The 27,589-nt window shown below is 36.9% G+C and overlaps 1 protein-coding gene across 7 annotated transcripts in view; it reads left to right on the top strand.

The window, feature by feature from the left end:
- The window catches only part of Rasal2 (RAS protein activator like 2), a 309,127-nt gene that overhangs the window by 172,192 nt on the left and 109,346 nt on the right, over nucleotides 1–27,589 (top strand). The window contains exon 1 of one of the 7 annotated variants that reach the window (XM_052737306.1): nucleotides 6,844–6,941. The exons of 4 other annotated variants lie outside the window; for them this stretch is intronic. In XM_052737306.1, coding sequence (XP_052593266.1) covers nucleotides 6,929–6,941 — 13 coding nt within the window. In that variant the 5' untranslated portion in view covers nucleotides 6,844–6,928. Of the gene's footprint in view, nucleotides 1–6,843; nucleotides 6,942–19,422; nucleotides 20,403–27,589 lie in introns of those variants that run through there. 2 more of the 7 variants (XM_052737304.1, XM_052737308.1) reach the window with 2 other exon arrangements.

Genomic DNA, 27,589 nt, shown 5'->3' with positions numbered 1-27,589 from the left:
ATGGAAAAAAATATTTTTTTTCAATTAAAACAGGGGAAAAAAACCCAGGGCCGTGTTTTTAAAAAATCTTTCACTAAAGGATAGTATTTTTTTGTATCTACAAAACAAAGATGTATGTAACCAATATAATGTATGTGTTTCTTATAAAACAGAGGATCTCAACCTTCCTAATGCTGCAGCCCTTTAATACAGTTCCTCATGTATTGTGACCCCCCCACCATAAAATTATTTCATTGTTATTTCATGGCTGTAATTTTGCTACTATAATGATTCATAATGTAAATATCTGATATACAGAATATCTGATATGTGACCTGCAAATGGGTTGTGACCCATAGGTTGAGAACCACTATTATAAAAGATGTGGTTGGGTTAAATCTACTATCCTGCTCAATATAAGTATGTTTTAAAATAAAGAGCAAGTTGGACAGGCGGTGGTGACTCACACCTTTAATCCCAGCACTCGGGAAGCATAGGCAGGCAGATATCTGTGAGTTTAAGGCCAGCCTGGTCTATAGAGTAAGATCAAGGACAGCCAGGGCTACACAGAGAAACCCTGTCTTAAAAAACAAAAGAACAGTTTGGGACCAAAGCTTTCCTCACTCATTGCATTGCATTCTGCTTTTAAAACAAAACAAAATCTAAAACAGTCCCTCTTCTAGGCTCTAGTAAGACAAATGTCCTGAATCTGCTCACATATCATTCAAAACAGTCTTTCAGATTTTGAGTAATGTAGATCTCTTTAATTACTGGAATATATAAAAAAGCATGTATGTGGAATGTCTTCTGAAAAAAAAATCTCAGTAAATGGTTCTAATATATATTACATAATATAATCACACATACTAAAGAAAAGAATTTTTGCTGACAAATCAAATTTGGTGAAATCTGCAAATGCTTATATAAAACTAATATAGAAAAGTTGGAAAGTACAGAAAGCTATGAAGAGGCAAAACAAAACCCCAAATGCCAGTCAAATAGAGATATGTGGAGAAATAGTTTGGTAGTGTACTACAGTGACTCAGGAATAGTACTCAGCCAACAGAAGTATACATTCTAGCGTTACCACATTGAGATTGGACATGTCTCTCATGGAACTTGACTGTGTTTCCATTTCCTCATCTGTAAAATGGGTAGATGACTTGTTTCTTAGGTTGTTTATTTTAGAATTCAGTTCCGTAGGAGATTAGCTTTAGAATTTTCTTTTAGGTAGTTTCCCTTTTTTAAAAAATGTTTTATGGGACTAGAGAGATGGCCCAGCCATTAAAGGCTAAGCTCACAACTAAAAATGTTTTATGACATCTTTTATTTTTATTGAAGTTTAGTTTGCTTCAGTTACTTGTAATGATAGAACTTGAATGAACTACTTGATAATTAGAACTATGTAATGTATGAATATGTTTTATGTTTATATATTCAGATGCTATGCCAAAGACTTAATGTAGCAAAAGATTTCATCTTTTATCTAAATCGATTTTGTAGAAATAGAGACCACATATCTATGACCATCATTTGTATTGAAGGTAACCTGCTTTTTGTGTTTTACGAAAAGAGTAGAATAATATTTTAAGTTGTAATAGTAGAATAGCTCAATAGAAGGTCAACAAACCCTAACAGGCAATTTTGTATTTGTTTTTAAAGCCATTGAAGAAAATGAGTTTTCTTAGGTCATATTTTACAGAAATAACTTAGGATCCTATATAATTTATTTGGGTTTTTTATTTTGTGTGTGTGCATGTTTGCATATGCATAAGTGCACATGTGTGCACATGTGTACAGAGTCTAGAGGACAACATCAGAGGTCATTTCTTAGGATCTGTCCATCTTGTTTTTGTAGACAATCACTCACTCGCTTAAAACATGCCAGATACCCCCAAGAATCTGGGATCTGCCTGATTCTTCCACTTTCCCAACACTAGTTCTGGGGATCAAATGCAGGTTCCTCATGCTTGCAAAACTGGTACTTAGCAGCTGAGCCATCTCTCCAGCCCCCTAATCCCTCTTAACAATAAATGAAGAGAGTCAATATCATAAACATGGTCTTGGCTGTGTGAGTATATTCAGAAATAGTATTTATTATTATCTATCATTATCCCCAAAATGCTTTTAGATACCTTTTGTTGTTTATTGTTTATTACTTAATTCTTCCATGAAACTTTTATTCTTATAGGATATTCTTGCTGAAATAATGATATAAAACAAAATGATTTCCTTGTGTCTATCCCAGTTAATATTTTGCCTAATTTTCTTTGCAATACTATTTTATTCACATGATAGCCAGAGTTCAAGAGCAAACAGACAGGGCCTTCTCCCTTTACTACTTCCATCAGCCAATTGCCAGGCAGAGTAAGGAAATGCATTTTATGCAGCCATCTTAACTGCAAGAGCAAGGTAATTCTCAAATTCTTTTTTCCCCTTTTTCTTTTTGAGACAGGGATTCTCTACATAAGAGCCCTGACTGTCCTGGAACTCACTTTATAGAACCAGGATGGCTTGAACTCACAGAGATCCACCTACCTCTCTCTACCTCCTGAATATTGGGATTAAAAGTGAGCGCCACCACCGCCCAGCTTCAAATTCTTAACCAGAAGTGTAAAAGAAACCTCTATTATCATTTGTCAAGTGTCCTTCCTAAAAACATGTGAATACATTGCTATCCATAAGACTTAATGGAAATTCTGGTCTTTCTAAGGCCTTTTCATCAGAGTAGAATGAGTAGAATGTGTATGCATGAGTGCGTATGTGTGTTTGTGTTCATGTGCATGTACGAGACGCTGTGGTTCCATTATGTACAAATGGAATAATAACTAAAATTTAGTGGCATTTCTGAATAAGTGGGTGACTTTGGTGTTTGTCATAAGAATTATAAACAATGATTTCTTTTTCTAATGTGAACTCTTAGAAGAATTCAGTAGGAAGACCACATTAGCAAAATGCCTTTCCCTGTAGGGCAACATTAAAAGAAGCTGTGTTTGTGGTTAGAAGCTGTATTTATGACCCATCTGCTGTTCAAAAGAGGGAACATGTGTAAGTGCAAGAGTCAGTGTCTGCACAGTTCGGTGTTCACCTCAGCCTGGTTGCTACTGAGATGTGCTTCTACTTGGGAGAGTAGAGGATAAGTGTTAAAGAATTGCTTGCCTGTTCATTTGTTTAAAAATGAATAAATTTGATATGTAAGTTTTTAATTATGTATAGCTAGCTAAGTTGTGTTCTTTTTCTTTTTTTTTTTTTTTTTTAAACAATACGTTTGTGGTTCAGAGTTTTAGTGACTAGCACATTGAGTTTGGTAATTGTTACTTTTTGTTAGTCATGAGAGAAATATATTATCCATAGTCTTCAAAAAATTGCAAAAATTGATTATTTTGTTAATTCATAACTTGAAAAAATCCTCTTGGCTTTTTACTAACAAAGATAAAGTTTATTACACTAACCTTGGAATCCTGCATAGATAGAGACTCTAGGAGTCAACTTTTGCCTGTGCCAAACCATATTTACTAGGTAGATATAACTGTAATAAGTTTTAAGATGTTTAATAAGAGGGTTGAATGTTGGTTTATAATAAGAGAACATTGAAACTGATTTATGATGTTTCTTTTGTTTGAATTATATAGTTACAGAATCCAGAACTGGAAGATAACTTTATAGTCATTTCATTCAGCCATTCACTCACACAGTGCTTAATTGCTTAATATTATTTATTAATGATATTTTTATTGTTATTGCTTTGGTTTTGTTTTTTCGTTTTGGCTGTACTGGGAGGTAGTAATCCATGCTTAACATATGCCTAGGACATACTCTATCATAGTGGCAGCCATCATTTGACATTTTTCAGTTAGATTTTCATACAGTGTAATACAAACATTTACTAAGGATCATGTTGGGCCTAGACTGTGTAAAATGGATTGGTCAAAAATACCCTGCCCAATTACCTAATCAGGGTAATATGTGCAAACCTAATAATTATAACATAAATAAAATGGCTTAAATGGCCTCTCCTATCCAGAGTGAACAAGGTCAATGCCTAATGGGATGTTCTGAATTGTGTTCAAGTTTATGGCCATACTACACTGAATGCAACCGATCTCATCTGAATTATAATCAAAACTCTCTGAGACTGTTCCTAACCAGAGGGATTTTCTGCATTACCATGGATGTTAGCCACTTTGTAGCGTTTTAATAACTGCATAATGAAGCATTTACTCATGCTTCCCAACAGTTTGAGAACTCGCTAGTGCTGTAACAGAGTATTAAATGTTAGTTGGACTCTTAAGTCTCCATTTCAGAAGCTGTGTTTCCCTAACCCAGGCAGTAAGCATAGCAGTTGACTGTAGACTTCATATCATATTTTATATCAGTGAAATAAGGTGAAAATACTCGTGGGAACAACTTCTGCTGGCCAGGATTTTGCCCAATATGAGTAGGTCCTAGCTGAGTTAATTATCATTCCTTGATACTTAATTCTGCTGCCTTCAGTTGGCTACTTCACTTAGACTGTGACATAAGAAATGGATGTGCTGCCGGGTGGTGGTGGTGCATGCCTTTAATCCCAGCACACTTGGTTGGCAGAGTCAGGCAGAGCTCTGTGAGTTCAAGGCCAGCCTGGGCTACAGAGTCAATTTCAGGAGCTGCACAGAGAAACCCTGTCTCAAAAAACCAAAAAAGAAAAAAGAAATGGATGTGCTATCATCTCTGTTTTAAAGTTATTCTAAAGTGTACTTCGTCTAGATATTTTTTAAAGTTATGATAAATGAAATATATTCATCCTTCTGCCTGTCCCTCTATCAATTATTAAGCTCCTACTGATGCCATGCATATTTTCATAAAGTCTAGAGATGGGTGGAAAGCAAGAGGAAGGCCCCTATCATCTTTCAGTTTTCAGAATGTACCTCACATTGTGGTGGGGAAAAGAGACATTATACATCAGAACCTACGTGATATAGATAAAGTCAATAGTGAGGACTGTGATGAGAAATAGAGCCAGGTCAGGAAGAGACAGAACACAGAAGGATGATCAACTCTTAACTGTGAAAGATAAGATATGCCATACTAAGAATTCATTGTGAACCTGGATTTTGAAGGATAAAGAAGAAAGCAGACAGAACTTGTGGAGCAACGAACTCCAAGGCTGTGGCACATAGCATGATGTTAAAGGTAGTGCTGTACTGTGGCAGTTCTTGAAGTGTGTGCCATCTCCTTTGAAGAGGATTAAATATTGGAACAGCATATTTATATTTATATTTCAGAAAAAAATGTTCCTCAACAAGAGATCTCAGATTTCTTCAAGATCTTGTCAAGTATTAGAACTGCAGAAAGTAAATGTTTTTTTCAGAATACAGTAAAGTAGTCTTACAGTTTTCCTTCAGATATCTGACAATGCCATTATTGACCTGAACTTGCTACCATTCAAAGCTTTTGTAAGAGTAATAAGTAATAACAGAGCTTAATGTTTTAAAAACATTTCAGAAGAAACCATCACAGTTGAGATTATCTGCATGAACATTTGGGAAAAGATTACTGTACTCTTACAAATGACACTGATATTGCTTAGTATTAGTAACAAAGTTTGAGAACTAGTTGCAGGATTTTGATCAATGGACAGCTGACTGCTTGGGAAGAGTTTGGAACTCACTCCCACAGCAGTCATTACTTTCAGAAAGCCACTTCTGTAACTCATCAACTCTGACTTCCATTTCGTTTGTCATTTTGAGCTGAGGTCTCTTCCTGTGACTTACACTCACTGTTCTTAATTCTCTTAAATAGAATTGTGGAAATTACTGTTTATTTATTTGAAGCATTGCTATGAATAATTAATTCCATTGTGCTTTGTGTGTTCTAAGTTCAACTAAAAAACTGTAATTTATAATGATGTAACTTTGTATTGTATAAGGGTCAATATTTCATTTTGTCTTGTACAGGGCAGGGTAGAAATCTACTGAGTGTTAAGTCTTAATATGCAGACCCTCAGTTTGAATATTTCTGCATAATACTTGGTTATGCTTTTCATCATATTTGAATAGCAATAGGGATTAAAGGAATAGGTAGTTTGTATGGATTACTTGACATGCTAGCCTCAGCAACTGAGCAGCAATATAGTGTGTTAGGTCCTCACACCAATAATGAAGATCACATTGTTAACCTGTCTTCCATTTTTGGGGGTGTGGAAAAATACCTTGGAAGTGTCTTATTTTAGAACAGACTCAAATGATGAGTGAGTACAGTGATATTACCTATAATTTCATTGGGCCTAGTAAGTAGTTTAGTAGAATCTCTCAGTTTGTAAAATTATTCTTCAGTTACTGTTCTTTGCTTTAAAATGAAATTCCAGTTTGAGATCTAAACAAAGGACCTTACAGAAATAAATATATTTCTTTTCTAAATATATTTTCATCATGATAAGTTAAATTTGTTTGATTAGTAAAGTAATTTAAAAGATACTGATGAGTCTGTGTAAGAGTTACACCATTTTTGTACTTAAGTTTGTGTTGATTAAACACAGCAACATTTCAAAATAAGACCTGAAATTAGCTTTCAAAATAGATTTTTAAAAATACACAAAAAGAAGCACAGCCTGTCCTCCCACCCTTGGAACAGAAAAAATAAAATTTACCTAGCTGGGTAAATCACATTCCTTCTCCTGACATATTTTTCTAATGCTCAATGCTAATGAAAGAGACACAGTGGTGAGTGAGCAAGGAAGAGTGGCTATTGTTTAGTGCTCTCTAGCAAAAGAAAGGAAGGGGGTGGATTGAGTTTGACTGGCATTGGCTCTGGCTTTTCTGCATTCCAAACTGTCTGAGGCACAGAGTGAGAGCAGAAAGGGAGAGAGAACTGGAAAGCAAGCACAGGCGAGTACTGTACACAAAGTGTTCCGAGTTTCTGACTGGCATGCAGGAAAGATCATGTTAGCAACACCCAGAAACTTCAAAGAATGCAGACCCCAGGTAAGAATCGCCAGGAATTAATGTTTGTATATAGTTAAATTCGTGTGTTTTACTATGCAAATGTACTCTTTGCTGTCATGAGTATTGATTTTAAAAAATAAGCTGTTTTTCATTTCTTTGTGTTTACAGAAATATTGTGTAGGAACTGTCAGTAGTCTAGCACGAAATCCAGCACTAAAACATCCGTCTGGAATTAAAAGAACAGTGAGGGTAGCAGAATAGTAACACAACAACATTTGCTTGTTCTTTTAATAATACAATGTGAAACCGATACTTACTTTGGATCTGTCTCCAAATTCTTCATGAAATCTAAAGATACTTGGGAACTGAGAGAACTCATTTCTGAGAGACACAGAATATATTTAACATTCAGCAAGATATTAAGGGCACTGCTTGAATCTCTATAGAATGTAATTGTCATTCAGAAAGTTCAACAGGTTAGATCCATAGACAACAGTAAGAGTATTCATATGGAAAGTGTGCTTGTTCTGATTATAAAAGGTTGCCTTTTAATATTCTCTCAGCAGACGAAAATTTAGAGATTTTAACTGGTTGACTCATGAAAGTTAAATCTGGGACTTTAAAGACTATCTATAGCCCATTTTCTTCCTTTTTTTCAGTGGAAACACTGAAACATACGGACTTTTGGTACTTACTCAAGTGAAAACCTAGATTTTTAACTCTCAGTTTAATGTCTTTTGGTTTGAGGTTTTTTTGGTTCATTTGTTTGTTGTGTATATGATACTGTTTATATTTAGACCTTACATTTTACCTATACTGTAGTTGCTAGTCTCATAAATGAGGAGTTATTGCCCAAATAGATCAGATGCATTGTGAACCCATATTAAAATCTTATGTGGAGAAAATATTGAGGATTGAGTATTATGAGGTTATTATTAATACTTACTCTTGAATAAAGCCAATTATAAATTAAATACTTATTAGAAAGTAAAAATGGCTTGTAGTTAAGGAAAATGCCTAGTTTATATGTTAATTTTAATAAGTTACATATTATATAAGTACCATTTCGTATCTGTACATGAAGTTAAAACTCTTAAAATTGATTATAATTTCTTTTAAAGACTTGAAGTCTTGGAAATTTTCTGCATGTTATATACAAATATCTATTTATGTACTTTTATATTTTACTACAAGCAAAAATAAAATCTTCCTATATTCACTTCTTTTCTATATTACTTTAAAGAAAGATAAGATAGAGGTTTTTTAAGTATTCAACCATTTGGACCAGTTGTTTTCCAGGGTCCAGCTCTGTTTCTCTTTAGTTCTCTATTACTTTACATTATGAATTATGTGTTAGAGGATAACTTAAGTGGAGGATCTTGAAAGTCAGGACAGTGAGCATCCGCCTGCATACATTGGCATGTAGTCTCTTTAAAATGTTGCTGCCCTTTCCATTTTTCTGGAGACTCTTGTGATGAAAGCCACACTATTCTAGTGAGCTAAATAGTAACGATAGTCACTGCCAAAAGAATCTGTCATGGTTCTTTAAAACTCCTGGGAACAAGTTAGTCTGATTTAGCTATAAGCACAGTGAAGACACATTACTCTTTTGTGTTGTTTCCTAACCTGCTCATTCTAGTATGGGCCTGGATCTGTGTAAGCTGAGTGCTGATTTACAAGTATGTGGGAGATGGGCAGTAAGTTGTAAGAAATCATTTCATTATTGCCGTGGGCTATCTCAGAAACCATTGCAAAGTGAATTCTCCACACAGTAGGAAACAAGAGACTGTCCACTGTTTGTCTTACCGAAGAACCCATTACTTCAGTACACTGTTTCTAAGAGGTCTGAAGGCTGTGAAAATAATGGCAGGATAGTCCATCCAACTTAGTAGTGCTTAGGTTTAACTACATAAGGCTTGGGTTTTTGTCTTCAGTTTCATCCTGCTTAAAATATGTAAAAAGAACTGCTGTGGTATACGTATGGATACCATGGTTATGTGTACATTACAGGACAGAAAGAGTAGGGGAGATTAAGATGGACCTTTGGTCTGGTGTTGTTTGCTTATGCCAGGAACAATCAGAAGCCAAGTCCACTGGTAGTATTTTACTGACTTAAGTTGAAATAAACCATTACTAACCAACCTAACCACAAAACTAATCAACCTAATCATTATGAACTACACTGCTGTGCCAGAAAAGGAGGCAAATGTTCTTTTCCCTTCTGCGTGTGAATTCACACAGTAAAGGCTTATGCTTTCTAGGGTAGAAGAAAGCAGTTAGGTATCAGTTTTCAGTGGGAATGGAATGGGGCAGGGCAGTGAGGAGCAGAAGGGAAGAATGTCTCCTGTGTGCAGAAGGCAGCTGGATCAGTATTTCCTAGAAGGACCATTTCCATCACTCCTTATTATATTAGTTTTATAAATTTCTTTAACTACAAATATCTCCATAGAAATACAGATTATGTATTAAGTTCCCAAAGAAGGCAAGCCATTCTGCAGTCATTTTTATAGTTTTTTTATTTAAGAAATTTTTTATTCATTTTACATACCAACCACAGATCCCCCTCTCATCCTTCCTCCCGCTGTCCCCCAGTCCCCCCCAATCCCCTCCTCCGGAAGGAGTAAGGCCTCCTATGGGGAGTCAGCAAAGCTTGGTACATTCAGTTGAGGCAGGACTGAGCCCCTCCCCCCTGCATCGAGGCTGAACAAGGCATCCCACCATAGGTAATGGGCTCCAAAAAGCCAGTTCATGCATGCACCAGGGATAGATCCTGATCCCACTGCCAGGGGCCCCTCAAACAGACCTAGCTACACAAACTGTCTGCCATATGCAGAGGGCCTAGTCCAGTCCCATGCAGGTTCCACAGCTGTTGGTCTAAAGTTTGTGAGTTCCTATGAGCTTGATTCAGTTGTCTCTGTAGATTTCCCCATCATGCTCTTGAACACACACACACACACACACACACACACACACACACACACACACACACACACACACACACACACACCTGCTCATATAATCCTTTTTCCTTCTCTTCGACTGAACTCCCAGAGCTCAGCCTGGTGCTTGGCTGTGGATTTCTGCATTTCTGCAGTCATTTTTTACTAGTTAATCAAAACTTTGAATCACTCAAAGGATTTCTTCTTTTTACTGGTTTCTTTCTAATTCTTGAATATAATTGTTTTATGTTCTGATAAAATGAAGGCAAAAGGCCAGGGACACAAACATGAAGCTGAGCATATGCAACACCCTGAATTGTGAAGTTAATTTATTTACTCATGAGAAGTATATGGTTATCCATGTACAGCTCCAGGAATCCCTGCTCAGAAACCGCATGATGGTTTCCATCTGCTTCAATGGGAGGCAGTTTGTTACAGACTTGCTTGTTTCTCTTCTCTTCTCTGCCGCTCTCTAGTGGTTAGTCATGATTATTCTGGTTTGCATTTCTCTGGGCTTCAGTTGCAGTGAAAAGTAAGTAACTCCTGTGAATTAATGCATACACTATTTTACACTCTCAGGAGTGTAGGGAGAGTTGTGTCTCTTTGCCCTGTTGTTCCTGGTTAAGGCTCTGCATGCCGTATGGATTCTTTTGCTGATTGAGATTTCAAGTGCTGATGATGTGTACTAAGATGCTCATTTATCTGTGACTGTGATCAGCTTGTGTTCAGAAGCCTTAAGCAATGCCACCTAGATTAATTCTGTACATCTTTGACAAGAGAAACTTAACTGAATTGGAGACCAAAATTAACATGAAGGTCTTTGTCTTCTCTGGTAGTTTCTTTCCCCAGTCCAGACCCTGGCATTAAGTTGCATCAGATGCACTGTGAACTTAAAGGTGAAGAGATCTGCCAATGCCTTGACTCTGGAATGGCACTTTTGTTTTTTGTTTTGTTTTGGTTTTTTTCCCCATTCCTGGGTTCAGAGTGTTTTACAAGTAATGAGCTGTTGCAACATGCCTTGGGAAATTAGATTTTGCAGCCTTATTTTTTGAAGAAGAACTTCCCACTTGCTCTTTCTCATGTCTGTTCTGAGAAAATAAGCAATTTGAGCTGTCAAGAGCAGGCAGTTATCATTCAGTGTAGTGGTCTTGGGGAGGGGAGCAAACTTTTGGACAGATGGCTGTGACATCTTGAATCCAGTTTGAAAGGCTGTGGGATATCTGTATAGGCTGCTGTGCAGTCCACTGCTCTTGCTTATTACTTTAGCTATCTGAAGACTAGGAGAATTGTTACCTTTTTTTTTTTTTCTAAAATACTTCGAATGAGTTTGTGTATCTAATTTGACTTTTAGTCTTGAGTCAAATAGGAAAGCTAAGATGTTTGGATCCCTGCTTAAATAGCTCCCCTTTTTAGCCCGGTGGTGGTGGCACACACCTTTAATCCCAGCACTCGGGAGGCAGAGCCAGGCGGATCTCTGTGAGTTCGAGGCCAGCCTGGGCTACCAAGTGAGTCCCAGGAAAGGCGCAAAGCTGCACAGAGAAACCTTGTCTCGAAAAACAAAAAAAAAATAGTTCCCCTTTTCAAGAACACCTAGAATATTAACTGTCAAGTAAATGAATGAAATGGAATTTAAAAAGAGAAATAGTGTGCTACAGTGAGCATAGGAAGAGCCACAAGAAACCCTCACTGTGTGAGAACAGGTTTAGGTAGGGCTATTGAGTCCAGGACAGAAAGAAAGGGGTGCTGCCTCTGAAGTAGGGAGGCAGTCATAGCCTGTCTGCTAACAGGACCAACTTCCTAAGAGTTCTAGCAAACTCTCATCAGTGTTGTTTCAGAGTGTAGAAAACCAATGTGACAGAATTGTATCATGATATTTGGAATGTATTTTTGTTGTATCTCTGCCACAACTGAAATTTGAGATTTTTGACAAATTAAAATATTTTATCTTGTGTGTGTGTGTGTGTGTATGTTATACACATTTTTTTTTTTTTTTACAAACATCCTGTAGTTTTTTTGGGAAACTTGAAGTTCAATGAAATGTCACTGTACTTCCCTGAAGTGGTAAGTGCCACATTGTTTACTTATAACTATTTGCCTGGCTATAACTGCTAACATTTTTGAAATATGCCTTTAGTATTCTAGTTTTATTTCTTCTCTTCCTTGATGAAAACAGCACTCAGTAAGTGATTGATGATCAACCTTTGTAGGTAAATTTGCACAAAAGGGCAACCTTTTCCCCAGATTGGAGTCTCTGTCATCCTCATAGCCATCTCCCGAAGAAGAAATTCTAAGAGTTGTTACCATTATTAAGAGAAATAAAACTCATTCCTTGCAACAGCATTTGTAAGACCATGCAAATCTTCCATGCCTCAGTGGAACTGCTTGGAGCAGGCTTTGATCACACTGCTTTGTTTGTCAAATGCTAGAACATTTGAAAACAGAAGCCAGGTTTCCATACAGTTTTCCTTAGGAGAAAAATCCAACTAATCATATTACTAGACTTTTTCCTCTTACAAGCATATCTTATTGTGAATAGCTTGCAAATTTTATTTAACAGTGAAATTTTCATTAAGTAGTGGGCCTGAAATGTCTATCACTTATTGCTCTAAAGTGATGTGACTTAGAACAACTTCCTCATAGGTTTTCCAGAAAGTTTAATATTTTAAGTATTTAAATGTAGACTGTTTTTCTTCATCCATGTAAAAGCTGTGTAAAAGAATGGAAAGGGTTTGAGGCTCTGTGGGTTTAGGCTTGGTCTTACTGATGATTACATTACATTTTCTCAAATAGCTGAAAAAAAGACATTTGAAAATTCTAACACTCAATCTTGGTATGTAAGGAACTCATCTGTAAGAAAAAGGCAAGACTGGAGTATGCATTTCACAGGAGGCCATGCAGTCTGTGGAGAGAAGTTCCCAAAATAGGATCATGCCCCATCAAAATGACGAAAATAGCAAAAACAGAAAACAACATGTGCTGTTAAGAATCTAGACCAGAGAAATAAAGAAACCATACACATGACTGCTGAGTATAAACAGAAGCATTTACTTTGGAGAATGTTTGGCAGGTTCAGAGTTGAACAATGCTCTATGACCCAACAATTATGAACAGAAAAGTGATGCAGAAATGGTCACTGAGAGACCTGCACAAAAATGTGTATAACTGTACTTCTTTTGATAGCTAAAAATCAGAAACTACCCTAATTTCTGTCAGTAGCAGAATGGATAAATTCTGATTTGCTTACATAGTAAAATCCCCCCCCTTTTTTTTTTTTTTTTTTTTTTGGTTTTTCGAGACAGGGTTTCTCTGTGTAGCTTTGTGCGTTTCCTGGATCTTGCTCTGTAGACCAGGCTGGCCTCGAACTCACAGAGATCCACCTGCCTCTGCCTCCCAAGTGCTGGGATTAAAGGCATGCGCCACCACTGCCCGGCCATAGTAGAATTCTATACAATGAAAATGAACAATCTATACTTTGTACAACACAACAAATCGGGGAGCTCATTAAAGGCTCAGAGGACTTAGTTCTTACCTATCACCTTGTTGGGCAGAGTCTGTCTTATTTTGCCATTGTGATGCATATTTCAGGCTAGCTGGCCTCCAAGCTTCCAGATGATTCTCTTGTCTCTGCTTGTCAGCTCACCGTAGGGGTGTTGGGATTATGTATGTGTCCTACCTCATGTGGCTTTTTATGTGACTTTCAGGGATTGAATTTGGGTACTCAGGCTTGCAACTATCACCTTTATCTGCTGAGCCATCTCTCTGACTCCTAGATTAATTTTGTATTGCTATATAATCATATACTAACAGCTTAGCAAATTACAATACCTATTTATTATTTTTCAGACCAGAAGCCCAGGTAGAGTCTAGTTTATTCTTTGCTGAGAAGATTACAAGATCAAATCAAGAAGTAGACCATCTTGTATTTTCATCTCAGCCAAATGCTCAGTCCTCTTCTTGCAACCTGTTGAATATCTAGGACTGAGATCCATGATCATTTTTGCTGGTTGTTGAGAAAGGCTTATTATTAACTCCTGAAGACCATCTTTGGGTTCTGTTCTCACACCTGCCTCACAGCCTGGCAACTTACTTCTTTAAAGCCTTCAAGAAAATCTTACCACATTGAGCTGGCATGGACTAGAGCACCTAACATCTGTAATCTGATATAAGGTGTCATTGTGGTTTTAATGTGCGTTTCCCTGATAGTTAGTAATGTTGTTGGGCTGTTTTGAATACCTGTTGGCCTTTTCTTCCTCTCTGTGTGCTAGCCCATGTGTATTCCCATGTATGCAGAGATGCACACACCCCTGAGTGCATATGTAGAAGCCAGAGTCAACATTGGATATTTTCCTGTATCACTCTATGTTACCTTCAGTTTCTGTGTGGGCTATGCTGATGTGCATGGGTGTGTGGAGGCCAGACTTTAGCATCTGCTATTCACCTTGTTTGTACCAGGGATCTCCCTCTGAACCTGGAGTTCACCTATTCAGCTAGACTAGCTGGTAAGCAAGTTCTGAGGACCCACTTGTCTCTTCATAGCACTGAGATTACAAGGCAGCCTGCTCTGCCCAGCTTTTGACATGGGTGCTGGGGATCTGCACTCCGGTCCTCCTGCTTGCAGAGCAAGCACTGTACCAGTCCAACCATCCCCCAGCCCTCCTACTGGCCATTTTTATGTCTTTTGAGAAACATTTATTCAGGCCCTTTGCCAATTTTTGAATCAGTTTATTCCAGTTTCTGCTGTTGAGTTTTGTGATTAGTTTTTGGATACTAACCCCCTTTCAGATATTTAGTTTGCAAATATTTTCTCTCAATCTATAGACTGCTTTTTCATTTTCAAGTGTTCCTTTGCCTATCTCCATGAACTTTCACTAGACACCACATGTCCAAATTGAATTTTTCCCAAAAACCGCATGCCAGATTTTCTTCTCTAAATGTGTTTGTTGTTGTTGTTTCTTTTTTTTTCTTTTCTTTTTTTGCTTTAAAGATGCTACTTAAAACAATGGTAAAAGTAAACGTAGGTTCCATTTTGAGGCTGGCAATGGAAAATTTACCAAACACAGCAACAAACAGCTTAAATGCTTAAATCTTTAAATGCTTTTAGGGTCAAAAATCCTTATTAGACATGGAAAATACATTTATTTATGAAACATAGCTATATGTGTACTAATGATCAGTGAAATTCTATGGTTAAGAAGCATGTTAAAACAATGAAACTTTAAATTCAAGTTGACTTTCATCATTTTACATTAGAAACTAGGTATTCTGGCTGACTGGTTTTTGCAACTGATCTCAAATTTGTTTTAGTCTCTCAAATCATTAAGCAAGTAAAATACTTTAGTTCACAAGTAATGACTATTTACCTTTAAATTTGTACCTCACCCCGAATAGCTAAAAATGCTATAGGAAAAAAGGAAGAAAAAAAAAAAACCAACAACAACTCTTCTATAGAAAGTCTCTGGATTGTTACCTCTGGAATAGGAATACCTACCAACTCCCCCTTCACAGGCAGTATGATTTTGTCATATCTCTAAATCTCAACTTTCCTGTTTATAAATGAAGAAATGTTCAGTCAACTCATGCATTATCATAAGGAGTAATGAAGTTAAATGTGTAAATGCACATCTGACCTATTTACTCTTTTTTTTAAAGATTTATTTATTTATGTGTGTGAGTGTTCTGTCTTCCTGTACATCTTCACGACAGCATAGGACATCAGATCCCATTGTAAATGGTTCTGAGCCACCATGTGGTTGCTGGAAATTGAACTATTTACTCTTAGTGACACAATTATTCAGAATACTGTTGGGCCTAGAGATAGAGGAGATACTGTCCTAATTATTTTTAACTTTTTAATAGTCATAACAATTGTAGATGCTTCTGTTTACCTATTTACACACTCAATAAATATTAAGTTGCTACTATTCATTTGATAATTGGTTGCTAAATCTTACACTTTAAGAATTGTATGCAGTTTGAGTAATTGATTATAATGTTAAATTTTATTTTAGGGGAGATTTTAAAAAATTATATATTAGCCACTTTCTAGGTCTTTTTGAAGAAGAGTTATCTGTTAATTAACTATAGTTGTCATTTAATTTTTCTTCTTGAAAGTATAGCTTTAATGTTTAAAAATCTGATTCCCTTCATTCCTAAATGGTCTTCAACTTCCTTAAATAAAACCAGCCTTTAGTATTTGAGCAGATTTTTTTTTTTTTTAGTAATTGTGTTATTTCCTTACCTCTTTTGTTGTCTTATAAGTTGTATCACTGAAGGATATCAAAGCATCCTCTATGTATGTATTAAGTACACTTACAATAGAGCTACATCTCATAACTAATATCCTTGTTTCTCTGTGGCTTTGCTTCCTGAATCCAAATAAGTGAAAGTTCATCTTAGCTTCGTTAGTTTCATCAGGTCTAAAAACATAAAGGTAACAGGTTAAGTAACTCACAAGAATGTGAGAGACCCTTGCTGATGCATGATTTATGTACAAACTGCATGAGAGCTGGAGGTGGGTTAGTAGAGGGAACTGACTGCCATAACTTGTCCTCTGACCTCTGCACTCATATGCTTATGTACACACAGTAAACAAACAAACAAATAAATAAATAATAAAAACTTAAAAATTTCTTTGAAATGTTTAAAAAGTTATAGTTTGGCATTTGGTTTAAGCTTCTTAGAGGAAGAGTTTTGTACCTAGCTAAAGCAGTGAGGAGACACAGCCTTTCACTCAGTTGTCTTGGAGTCAGTTACTCTTGTAGCTCTATCACAGCGCACTGAATGGTGAGATATTCAGAAATCCCTCAAATTTTGAGAGACATTATTGTAACATTTAATATATATTATTACTTTCCCTTATTTGGGGTTCAGTTTTTAATTATTTTTATAGGATAATTGGGTTTATTGTATGTGGGGGGGGTTTGCCTGCATGTATATCTGCTCACCATGCATTGTCTAGTGCCTGCAGAAGCCAAAGAGGGTGTGATATTCCTTGGGACTGGAGTTAAAGACAGTTCTGAGCCTCCATGTAGTAGTCAGTTGAACCTGAGTCCTCTGGAAGAGTAGCCTGTGCTCTTAATTTTTGAACCATCTCTCCATTTCCAGATTAGTGGTTTTTCAAACAAAAGTCTATGGTACAAAAGTAGAATTCAGATGGTGAATAGTACACTTAATGACATCTTTAATTTTATTCTTAAAATACCAATCAATGCCAATGCTAAATTTCATAATTTCGATTATTATTGTTCATGTGAAAGATTCTCCTTTTTTTTAAGAAACTTATCTGAAAATAGTTTATGGCAAAAGATAAAATACCTCCAACTTTCACAAATGATTCAGAAAATGCACATATATGATAAATATACAGAGAGAATGATGAGACAAAATTGGGAGCATATAGACATCTGGTGAGTCTAGGAAAGGGGTTTCAGAAATACCTTGTACTATTCTTGTACCTTATCATTAAACTTGAAACTACATAAAAATACAAAGAAAATACTTCCACCACTTTTGCCAACTTAGATATTACTTTAGAAAAGATCATCTGTCATATATCACCTACCACCATTCATTATTATTTAGTGTTAATCTTTGCCTGTTTGCAAGAATAATACAGAAGGAGAAAAGAAACTGAGTTAGAGGTTTTAGTTTCACCAAGAAGAATGAATCCCATGAGATTTAGGAGGAAAATAAAATGATTGTTATATTGGAAGGTAGCTCTCTTATAGCACTTTAAAATTCTTTAATAAAAACGAAGATTATATAAAACATCTTATTTTGATATTTTATTAAAATGCAGGCCTCCACATGCAAACGTATATACAGGTTTTCATGTCATCATTGTTTGTAATATTGTAAGTGTAACAGCCCAAATATACAGAGTAGGAAGTAATACTTGCAAAAGTATGGATGAACCCAAGTATGAGAAAACAAGCACAGAGACATACTGTATGAAGTCCAGACTAGGCAAATTGAGAGAGACAAACTTAGTAATGCTAGGAGCCTAGGAGTCCAGGAAAGAAAAGAGTGACTGATAGTGGGTGACAGAGGTTCTTGTGGAGGCAGTAAAAATGTTCTGTAATTACGTAGTAGTGAGGGTTGTACAACTTTTTGATTGTTCTAAAAATACTTTAAGGCTGAGGGAGATAGTGCTAAATGTGGGTTTAGTGTAAGGCACTGGGTTCAATGCATAGCATAAAAACAAACAAAACCAACCCTCCCCCCACCAAACAAAACCAGATTAACTTGAAAGGGATAATTGTGATGGCGTGTGAATTGTATTTCATGATAGCTCTCATAACAAAACAAAAATAGCCTTATGCATCCCCTTAGCCCCCAATCTTCTCTTTAAGGTAAAGTGACAAAGACATTGATTGCAATTTTTCTTTTTTTTTTTTTTTTTTTTTTTTTGGTTTTTCGAGACAGGGTTTCTCTGTGTAGCTTTGAGCCTTTCCTGGAACTCACTTGGTAGCCCAGGCTGGCCTCGAACTCACAGAGATCCGCCTGGCTCTGCCTCCCGAGTGCTGGGATTAAAGGTGTGCGCCAACACCGCCCGGCAATTGCAATTTTTCATGATGAAGTTTCCAGTTACTTCATCCACCTGACCACCCTTTCTCTTTCTCCTCTTCCCATCTAGTTCTTCCTGCTCCTGAGCTAACTGCTTCCTTCTTCCGAGCCCCACCACTTTCACGCTGTAGTCACGTCTTGGTGTGGTTGACTACCTGCTTTAGAATGATTCATCTCGGCTTCTTTTCTTCTTGTGCTATTTACTATCAAAAGTAGTATATACTTTAATCTTGCCCATTGTTTACTACTTTCCCATGTACTCTAAGCCCTGTAGGGCTAGAGATTTTGACTGTCTTGTTTGCAGCTGTCTCTATGTCAGGCCTTAAAATAGTGCTTGGCATATATTATCACTAATGTAGAATGAATCTAAACATGTAAGTACGGCAGCTGTGAGGGAATCAGGAATATTGAGTAATTGAGGGAATATTATCTGAGGAGTAAGTTTTATTGCCTTTTATATTTAAGGATGGTTTATATAACAAGGACAAATTGGTGCTAAGTTATGACTTCTAGCAGGGAAAACCAGTGTGATGCTTCACATACTGACATAGTCTCTTACTCACTCAGTTTACAGAAAAGGTTTATAAAGCTGATATTATAACTACACTCTTCTTTGCTCAAATAAATAAGATATAATTTAAATAGATTTTATTTTAACTAATGTCAGGGGACTTTCGATTAGGGATATATGAGATTATTTAATATTATTATCTTTTACACAGAAATTATAATCTCATTTTCAATAATATATCTTTCAGTAGACAGTCATGAAATCCATATGCTAGATATTAATTTTTTAATTGGAAGAGGTTTTGCTTTCTAAAGGCATGAGGTATAATGGAGAAAACCATTATGTAAACAAGTAGTGTGCAGTAATAGGAGACTTACAGTGAAAATATGATTGCAAAATCTAGGAGGTGATGTTTTCAGCTGACTCGCAGTGGGTCAGTTTGATTTACAAGCGCGCACACACACACACACACACACACACACACACACACACACACACACACACAAGCAGGCATGCACGCACCCTTTCTTTCTTCCAAAGAAAGACAGAGCTATTGACTAGATGCCCAGAATTGCCCCCAAGTTCCGACCACCCGCTCGAATTCTTATGAAGTGGACTTGTAATATCCTTAATGTTGCTGTTGGCAGTCTGTTACAGATTCCATTATTGTCGATCAATGCAGTCGCCATGTGAGGTGGGGGGTGGAAAGCAGGAGGAGAAGAAAAGGAGAGATGAGAGCTTCCTATTCACGGATTTATCAACCTGCCTTTGCTCACAGGAAATCCTCCTGAAGGGGGCTGGGATGCTGCTGAAACAGCTAAGGCAGGAAAGGCTAGGGAGCTGCAGTTCTGATGAAAGGAAATTTGAAAACCTTTCTCCCCAGAACAAAACAGAATGCTGAGTTTGTTCTTGCATCTTTGTTTTTGTTGATGGTGTGCTTTACCTAGCTGATTAGCTATTGTGCTGTCTGGTTATCGAAGCTGCTTCCAGTGTAGGACACCCCCCTCTTCCCTTTTTTTTTCTTTGAGTGTCTATTCTTTATTTCCCCATGCTTTCTCCTGTCATTAAACACACATCATTATTCAATTTTATTCTGGCATTCTCTTTCAGGCTAAAGCTTAACAAAAAGAGTCAGAGAGCAAATCTCTCTTTCCTCTCTCCTACCAGCCTCTTTTAACCCTCTCTATTCCGCTCAGCCTCCCACCCCCACTGCTGTGTTAGATTGATGCCACAGAGACAGAATTCAGAGTGGAAGGAGGATCACATTTTCTCTTCCATCCTTACAGCTTAGCCTGCAATTTAAATATTGAGCCCCAAGAATTTAGTCTCTGTATCCCTCTCTTGCCGCTCCATCATTCAGTAATTGTACTCTGTATGGAAAAGTTTTCTGGCTGGAGGATGAGTCTCCTTTCCCCTGGTGATGTGGTGGAGTGGTTGGATAGTAGCACCGAAGAGGAGAAGAGCCTTCTGTCATTTCTGGGTAAGGTAGGGCTTTCTTGTTCTTGTAACCCTTTGTTGTCCAAACTTTTCGTGGTTTGGGGAATACCACCCCAAATTTTGTAAATCTGACTGTGTATTTTTTAAAAAGAAGGAAGGACTGAAAAATGTGTTTAAGTTGTGTGTGTTTCAAGTTTTCTTTTTTTTTTTTTTTCCCCCTGTCTGTAGACATAGTGCTGCCCACCACTGGGTAAGAAATAAGGGACAATTTCCTTGCTTTAACAAAGAGTGCTAGCTCCATACAAAGCTCACCATGTTATCTGGCCAGCTGTTCATGTCATGTAGATAACTTCTAATAGCCAAAATATACTGTTAATTTACACTGCTCTGAGTACAGTAATAGCGAGGCTTGCTGAGGAAGAGTGAGGGAGATGCTTTGTGTTCGTGAAAAATCAAGAAGTAGCTTTTGTGCATAGTGTATTTGTAGTGATCATAAAGGATTTCTTTTGAGCATATGAAATTAGACATATAGACCAGAAATTATTTTAACTTTGTATTTAAAGATGCTTTTTAATAAATTTCTAAGTGCCAGTTATTGATCTTAAGAGTTGTAGATATAATAAATAACTAGGAAAGTTAGGTTATAAATGCAACCATATCTTTACTGTAATAGAAAAGCTACATGATACTATGTGATTACTTCTTTTTATTAATGATTGCCTTCAAATGCATTGTTTTTATTAATTTTATTTATCTCATATATTTGTGTACATATTTGTATACCTTTATTTTAAAAAAATGAAATCCTTGCAGTCTTCTAATTAATTTCTTATGACTATTAACTGAAGCCTTATGAGTAGTCTTCTGCCAGTTCCAAAGATACCTCTACTACTATTTAAACATCTGTCATAGTTAGCGTAAGTTTTCTTTGTTTTATTAATTCAATTTGGTTTCCAACCTTAGCCTTCTATAGCTGAGTCCTTTTTCCTGCAGTTGAGATATAAAGGGGTTATCCTAATCCAGTCTTTTCTAGTTCTATCATCAGGTAGATATTTTTATGTTAGTCCTACTCTTTGTTTGTCATGGCCTCATTCTGTTGAATAATTGTATAACTATAAAAAACTATCTATACCTCCTAACTTTTGGTGTCTTTAGAGTCTGGTCTCATTCTACTTGTTTCCTATTCTCCAGCCCCATACATGCACATACATACAGGGAAACATAAATTCAGGGAAGTAAATATGGATATCCTTCAGCAAAACCAACAAAGTGTACCCTACTGCATCATAGGAAAAGAAGGCACAGTTTTAAACATTGTTTCCTTGCTGTTGAATACTCTTATAAATTCTAATTATCAAGCCTGGAGTCTCAGTTGGTCACTTTCTCTCTCTTCCCTCCCTCCCTGTTCCTCTCTTCCACCCCCTCCCTCTCTCTTCTCCCCACTTTTCTTTGTCTTTATCTTACTATACCTAAAAAGAATTTGGTTAAATAAAGATATGTAATAATCATTTTAAAACAACATTACAGTAGTAACCTTGTCCATCCTAGCTCCTGTCCTCTGATTAAGGGAGTTGTTTTCTGTAATTCATGTTTGCCCACAAGTAGAGTTGATAAAGACCAGGATAGTATAACTTACAAAATGCAAATCTGTGTACATCATCACATTGACTTCTGCATAGACAATGTTCAATCTGTCTCTGTTTAATGAAAGGAATGTTTAGCATGTACATTTGGCTTGAATGCCAGAGAAAAGTTTAATTGCTGAGTGAGTAGACTACTACGAATCCCATGCTTTGCTCTGTAGCACTAAACCTTGGATGTAAGGAAATTGGGATGAGAGTTGGTTTGGTGTTTTAAGATAGGGACTCACTCTGTAGCCTGGTCTGGCTTGGAACTTTCTGTGTAGTTTGGGTTGGACTCTAATTAACAGAATCCTCCTTCAGTTTCCAAATGCAGGATTATAGGTATGAGGCACCACATGCAGTTAACAAATCTTATCTTGAGGATTAGCGTTCTTTCCTGACTGTAGATGGCAAGCATCTCCACCTGTGAGTAATAAAGAATTTACTGAACTCTTCAGAAGAACTCGGAAGATAAGATTCTCAGGGTTAGCTTGTACTGAGTTGAGGTTTAAACAAAACCTTTGTCATTTGCTAACATAGTTGCCATTCATGAAAATATACTATGCCCAGTGAGGATGCCAAGAAAAATAAATAAATAATTCGATCTGCTTTTTATGTAATATAGGATGAAAGAAATGAAGATTTTTGTCTCAGAAAGCCTGTCAAACTATGATTTCTTGACCTTGGGGATTTTAAATCAAATTTCTGTCTCGAAAAGATTCAAGAGAAGTTCTTTGTGCTGGTTAAATTCTAGTACATCATCACTTCTAGACAGTAATGTTCGGATATGCTTGTTAATTTGACATGCTACTGAATCGATGAAACTTCATAAAACTATACCTGTTCATTATTTTTACTCAGAACGTCCATGGTTTTCCTATCACCTATCAGACAAAGTAAGATCCCTACTGTGAAACTTGGGCATTTCCCCCCGACATTCCACTGTGCATTTCAGTGGGACTTCAGAATCTCTCTGGCTACTAACCCATTGACTCTCCATATCTTACCATGTCCTACCACTGTATGGGAAATAGTGTTTAAGACACTGTTAGGTGCTGCATTTGAACACAAAGAAGTACAAGATAAAACTGCTGGAGAAGCATAGCTTATGGCTAGGGAGAAAATATGGACTTTGAACAAGTTAAATGAGAACAATTCAATGATAAATCAAGACAACTATGGCAAAAAAAAAAAAAAAAGAAGAAGAAGAAGCAGCAGTACCTAATTGTGAAATTATTTAGTCAGGTAAAAATTACTTTGGGCATTTGAAGAGAGGAGAACTCATTTCTCATTATGAATGCTGAACTGAGAGGATTTAATATGAATCTCAAAAGGATCAAATAGATATTTATTAATTAAACAGTGAGTTTTTCTTGTATAAAACTGTGGTGATATTATGTTCCCCAAAATACTGTACACCCTAATAAACTTATTTGGGGTCAGATACTGGGGTAAATGCTGGAAGATCAGAGAAACAGAACAGCCACTAGATATAGAGGCCAGAAAATGGTGGCACACATGCCTTTAATCCTAGCATTCCTGAGGCAGAGATCCACCTGGATCTCTGTGAGTTCAAGGCCACACTGGAAACAGCCAGGCGTGGTAACAAGAGCCTTTAATCCCAGGAAGTGATGGCAGAAAGCAGAAAGGTATATAAGGCATGAAGACCAGAAACTAGAAGCTTTTGGCTAGTTAAGCATTCAGGATTTCGAGAAGCAGTTCAGCTGAGATCCATTTGGGTAAGGACACAGAGGCTTCCAGTCTGAGGAAACAGGATCAGCCGAGGAATTGTGAGGTGAGGAAGCTGTGACTTGTTCTGCTTCTCTGATCTTCCAGCGTTGACCCCAGTACGTGGCTCCAGGTTTGTTTTTATTAATAAGAAATTTTAAGATTCGTGCTACATAAAACTGTGTCATACAAAATATTAAATTATTTTCAAGTCCAATGAATAAACTGACTTGAAAGGTATGGGGTTTGTATAGAGAAGTAATGAAAGATAATGAAGAATACTTAGGGCTTACTGTAAAACTTTGCATAATAGGCTAATGAACGACTGACAGTTTTATCATGAAAGCTATTGGAAAGAATTAAAAATATATGAGCAAGAAAATGTACATTCAAAATATGTTTGTTCAGATAGACTTTCATGTACCTTATGTTGACTTTAAACTCTTGATCTTCCTTCCATTCCCTCCCAAGTGATGGAATTGAATGTGTGTACTACCATGCCCAGTTCAAAATAAACTTTTAAGAAGACATAAGTCTAAAACTAGTATTATAAAGGAAAAGACTAAAAGCAGTTAGGCCAGTTTGAATACTTTTACAGTAAACCAGGTATGAAATAAGAGTTTCTGTTCTCAGCCCTCTCTATTATAATTATTGTTTTGATTATTTATCATTAAAAGTAGATTATAAGAGGCTGAAAAGATTCAGCAGTTAAGAACACTTGTTTTTGCAAAGGACTCGGGTTCCATTTCCAGCACTCATATGGTGGTTCACAACCATCTATAACTCCAGTCCCAGGGGATCTGATGCCCTTGTCTGACCTCCATAGGCACCAGGTACACACATGATACACAGACATACATGCAGATAAAACATGTAAAATAAAATGAATAAGTCTAATAAATCTAATATATTTGTAATCTACTTTTTTAAGAAGTAGATTACAGCTGGGCGGCAGTGGCCCACGCCTTTAATCCCAACACTCAGGAGGCAGAGCCAGGCGGATCTCTGCAATTTTGAGGCCAGCCTAGTCTACAGAGCGAGATCCAGGACAGGCACCAAAACTACACAGAGAAACCCTGTCTCAAAAAACAAACAAACAAACAAACAAAGATTACAAAAGCCCCTAGTAGGATTTTTAAAAGATATGTGGATATATGTACATATGCGCACACACACACACACACACACACACACACACACACACACACACACCTACATTATAAGGGCAGAGGAAGTTTCAGGAATTGATTCTTTCTGTTGGAGTGCTGGGATTACACATATGTACCACTGCATCTGGCTTCTGGCTTTTTTTTTTTTTTTTTAAGATGACTCTAGTAGTCAAACTCAGGTCATCAAGCTTACACAGTGAATGCCTTTACCTGCTCAACTATCTCACCTGCTTGTAAATGCCTGTAGAAAGAAGACTGAATCACCTATCTTCCCACCAACTTGAAAACTCTTAAATGCAAGTAAATGTTTGCATATCTTGAATTGAAAATGGAGATTTAATGGTGGAGATGTTAAAAGATTATGTCAGCATAATTGATGGAAAATTAGGGGAATAAAATAAGTCAAAAACATTTTAAATTTGGAAGGATAATGGTACTGTTAACAGAAATCAAGTTGAGAAAGGAGCCAGTATTTAAGAGAAGATAATGAGTTCTGTGTTGAGTTTGAGATGGGTAGTACACATCTGGACAGGCATATATCTGATAATTAGAAATTGTGTCACAGGTAGAAATCAAAATTCCTTCCTGCTTACAGAAGGAAGATTATTGGCATTCAAAACATCTACAGTGATAGCTACTGTTGACAGACTGACAAGAAGAGACAGACAAACAGGAAACATACAGGGGGATGGTAGTAAACTTTGAAGAACACTCGTGTTTTGATACATGGAGAAGAAGAGAAGATACAGAGTAGATGGCCTTTATAATGTAGGAGGAAAGCTAGGATGGTGAGGTAGCACTGTACTAAGGGAGGAAAGACCAGCAGTGTGGCCAGTAGTGACAGTGATTGTAAATGCCAAAGAAACATCAGGGAAGACCACTGGATTTGACAACTTAAAGTTAAGACAAATCATATCTCCTAATATTGCAATAGGTAGTTGGTAGTAACACAGTGAAAGCTGTAAGTTAAGTTTCTTTCCTAAAGATATCTGTGATAGAAAGAAAATACACAAGGCTGGAGAGATGACTCAGTGGTTAAGAACACTTGCTGTTCTTTTAGAGGACCCAAGTTTTGGTTACCAGCACCCACGTGGCAGCTTACAATCATCTATAACTTCTAGTTCAAAGGGGTTCTGATGTGCCCTTCTGTCCTCTGTAGGCACTGGATGCATGTGGTATACATACATACAAGTAGGCAAAACAGCTGTACACATTAAATAAAAATATTTTTTATTAAAAAGAAAGAAAGCTCACCCTTTTTTAAATGGGGGCTTGTACAGAGTTTTGGATAGAAAGGAGTGCAAGTCATTAAATTTCCAATAGAGGAGAGTAACATCTTTTGCGGACTTATGATTGAGGGTGTAATTGAGGCAAGGGGTTAGTCTTACGGTGGGAGAAACCAGACACCAACAATGCATGCAGAGATTTAACAGCAGAAAATGAGAGAAATGAGGAGTTTGGGGCATTTATCACACCCAGTGGTGTTTGCAGTTAGTTATGTGCCTGTGTATATTTATGTAATATCTAATATTCTCTGCTTCCAACAAGATAGGGGTCATTTGTTAGTAGAGCCCTGAAGGACAGCACTGTCTCAGAACAGCACTGAAGAGAGGGACCATGGTGTCTAAAATGGTTGAGATTGCTCTTGTCAGATAGAGGCTCTGGTTCCCCCTCTTATTTCTCCTATAATCTCAGTTCTGGAAGCTGAGGAGGAAGATGACAAATCTGAAACCAGGCTGGTTACATATTGAGACTGTCTCAAAATGATGATGATGATGATGATGATGATGATGATGATGATAAAAATAATAATAATAAGCAAACAACCAACCAAAATAAAACAAAACCTGTGGGATTTTGCTGAAGTTGTAAATTCAGCCTATTGTAGCCAGTTGGATATATTGACTAAAGTAGCCAGTTGGATACAGCCTATTATATTGAAAAAATAGCCAGTTGGATACAGCCTATTATATTGAAAAAAAAAGATTAAAAATTAATGAGCTAAGTATTTAATTCACTAATTTAGAAAAAGGGTAAATAACCCCAAAGAAAGTTTTAAAAATATATATAGTGAAGATGAGACAGATATTAATGAACTAGAAAACATAAATAAGAGAATTAATAAAGCCATGTTGCCTTAAAGATCTAAAGAAAATAGAGTCAAATGACAAGAATTGGTCAAAATAGAAAGTACAAACTGTTAAAACTGTAGAAGGAGCCAGGCGGCGGTGGTGCACGCCTTTAATCCCAGCACTCAGGAGGTAGAGCCAGTCAGATCTCTGTGAGTTCGAGACCAATCTGGTCTACAGAGTAAGATCCAGGACAGGCACCAAAACCCTGTCTCGAAAAACAAAACAAACAAAAACTGTAGAAGGAAATAATTATAGAAAATTAAAGACTTAAAATTTGGAGACTCTGAGCTAGAAATAAGCTCAGTGGTTAAGAACAAAAATAATTGTGAGCTATTGTTAAAGTTCTCTGAGTTATAGTTAGCTCTTGCAGAGTACCTGAGTCCAGGTGACAGCACCTGCATCTTGTGGTTCGCAGTCACCTATAATTGCAGCTCCAGGGGATCTGACATCCCTGTCTTCCATGAGCACCTACACTCAGGTACACATACCTGACACACACAGACACACACACACATAATGAAAAACAATGGGAGGGGTGTTTCAAGACAGGGTTTCTTTGTTATAACAGACCTTGAACTCACAGA

Source organism: Peromyscus californicus, unplaced genomic scaffold (assembly GCF_007827085.1).
Source record: "Peromyscus californicus insignis strain IS unplaced genomic scaffold, ASM782708v3 Scaffold_14__1_contigs__length_90479793_seg_2, whole genome shotgun sequence".
Classification (NCBI taxonomy): Eukaryota; Metazoa; Chordata; class Mammalia; order Rodentia; family Cricetidae; genus Peromyscus; species Peromyscus californicus.
This window is presented reverse-complemented; position numbering and strand designations above follow the sequence as displayed.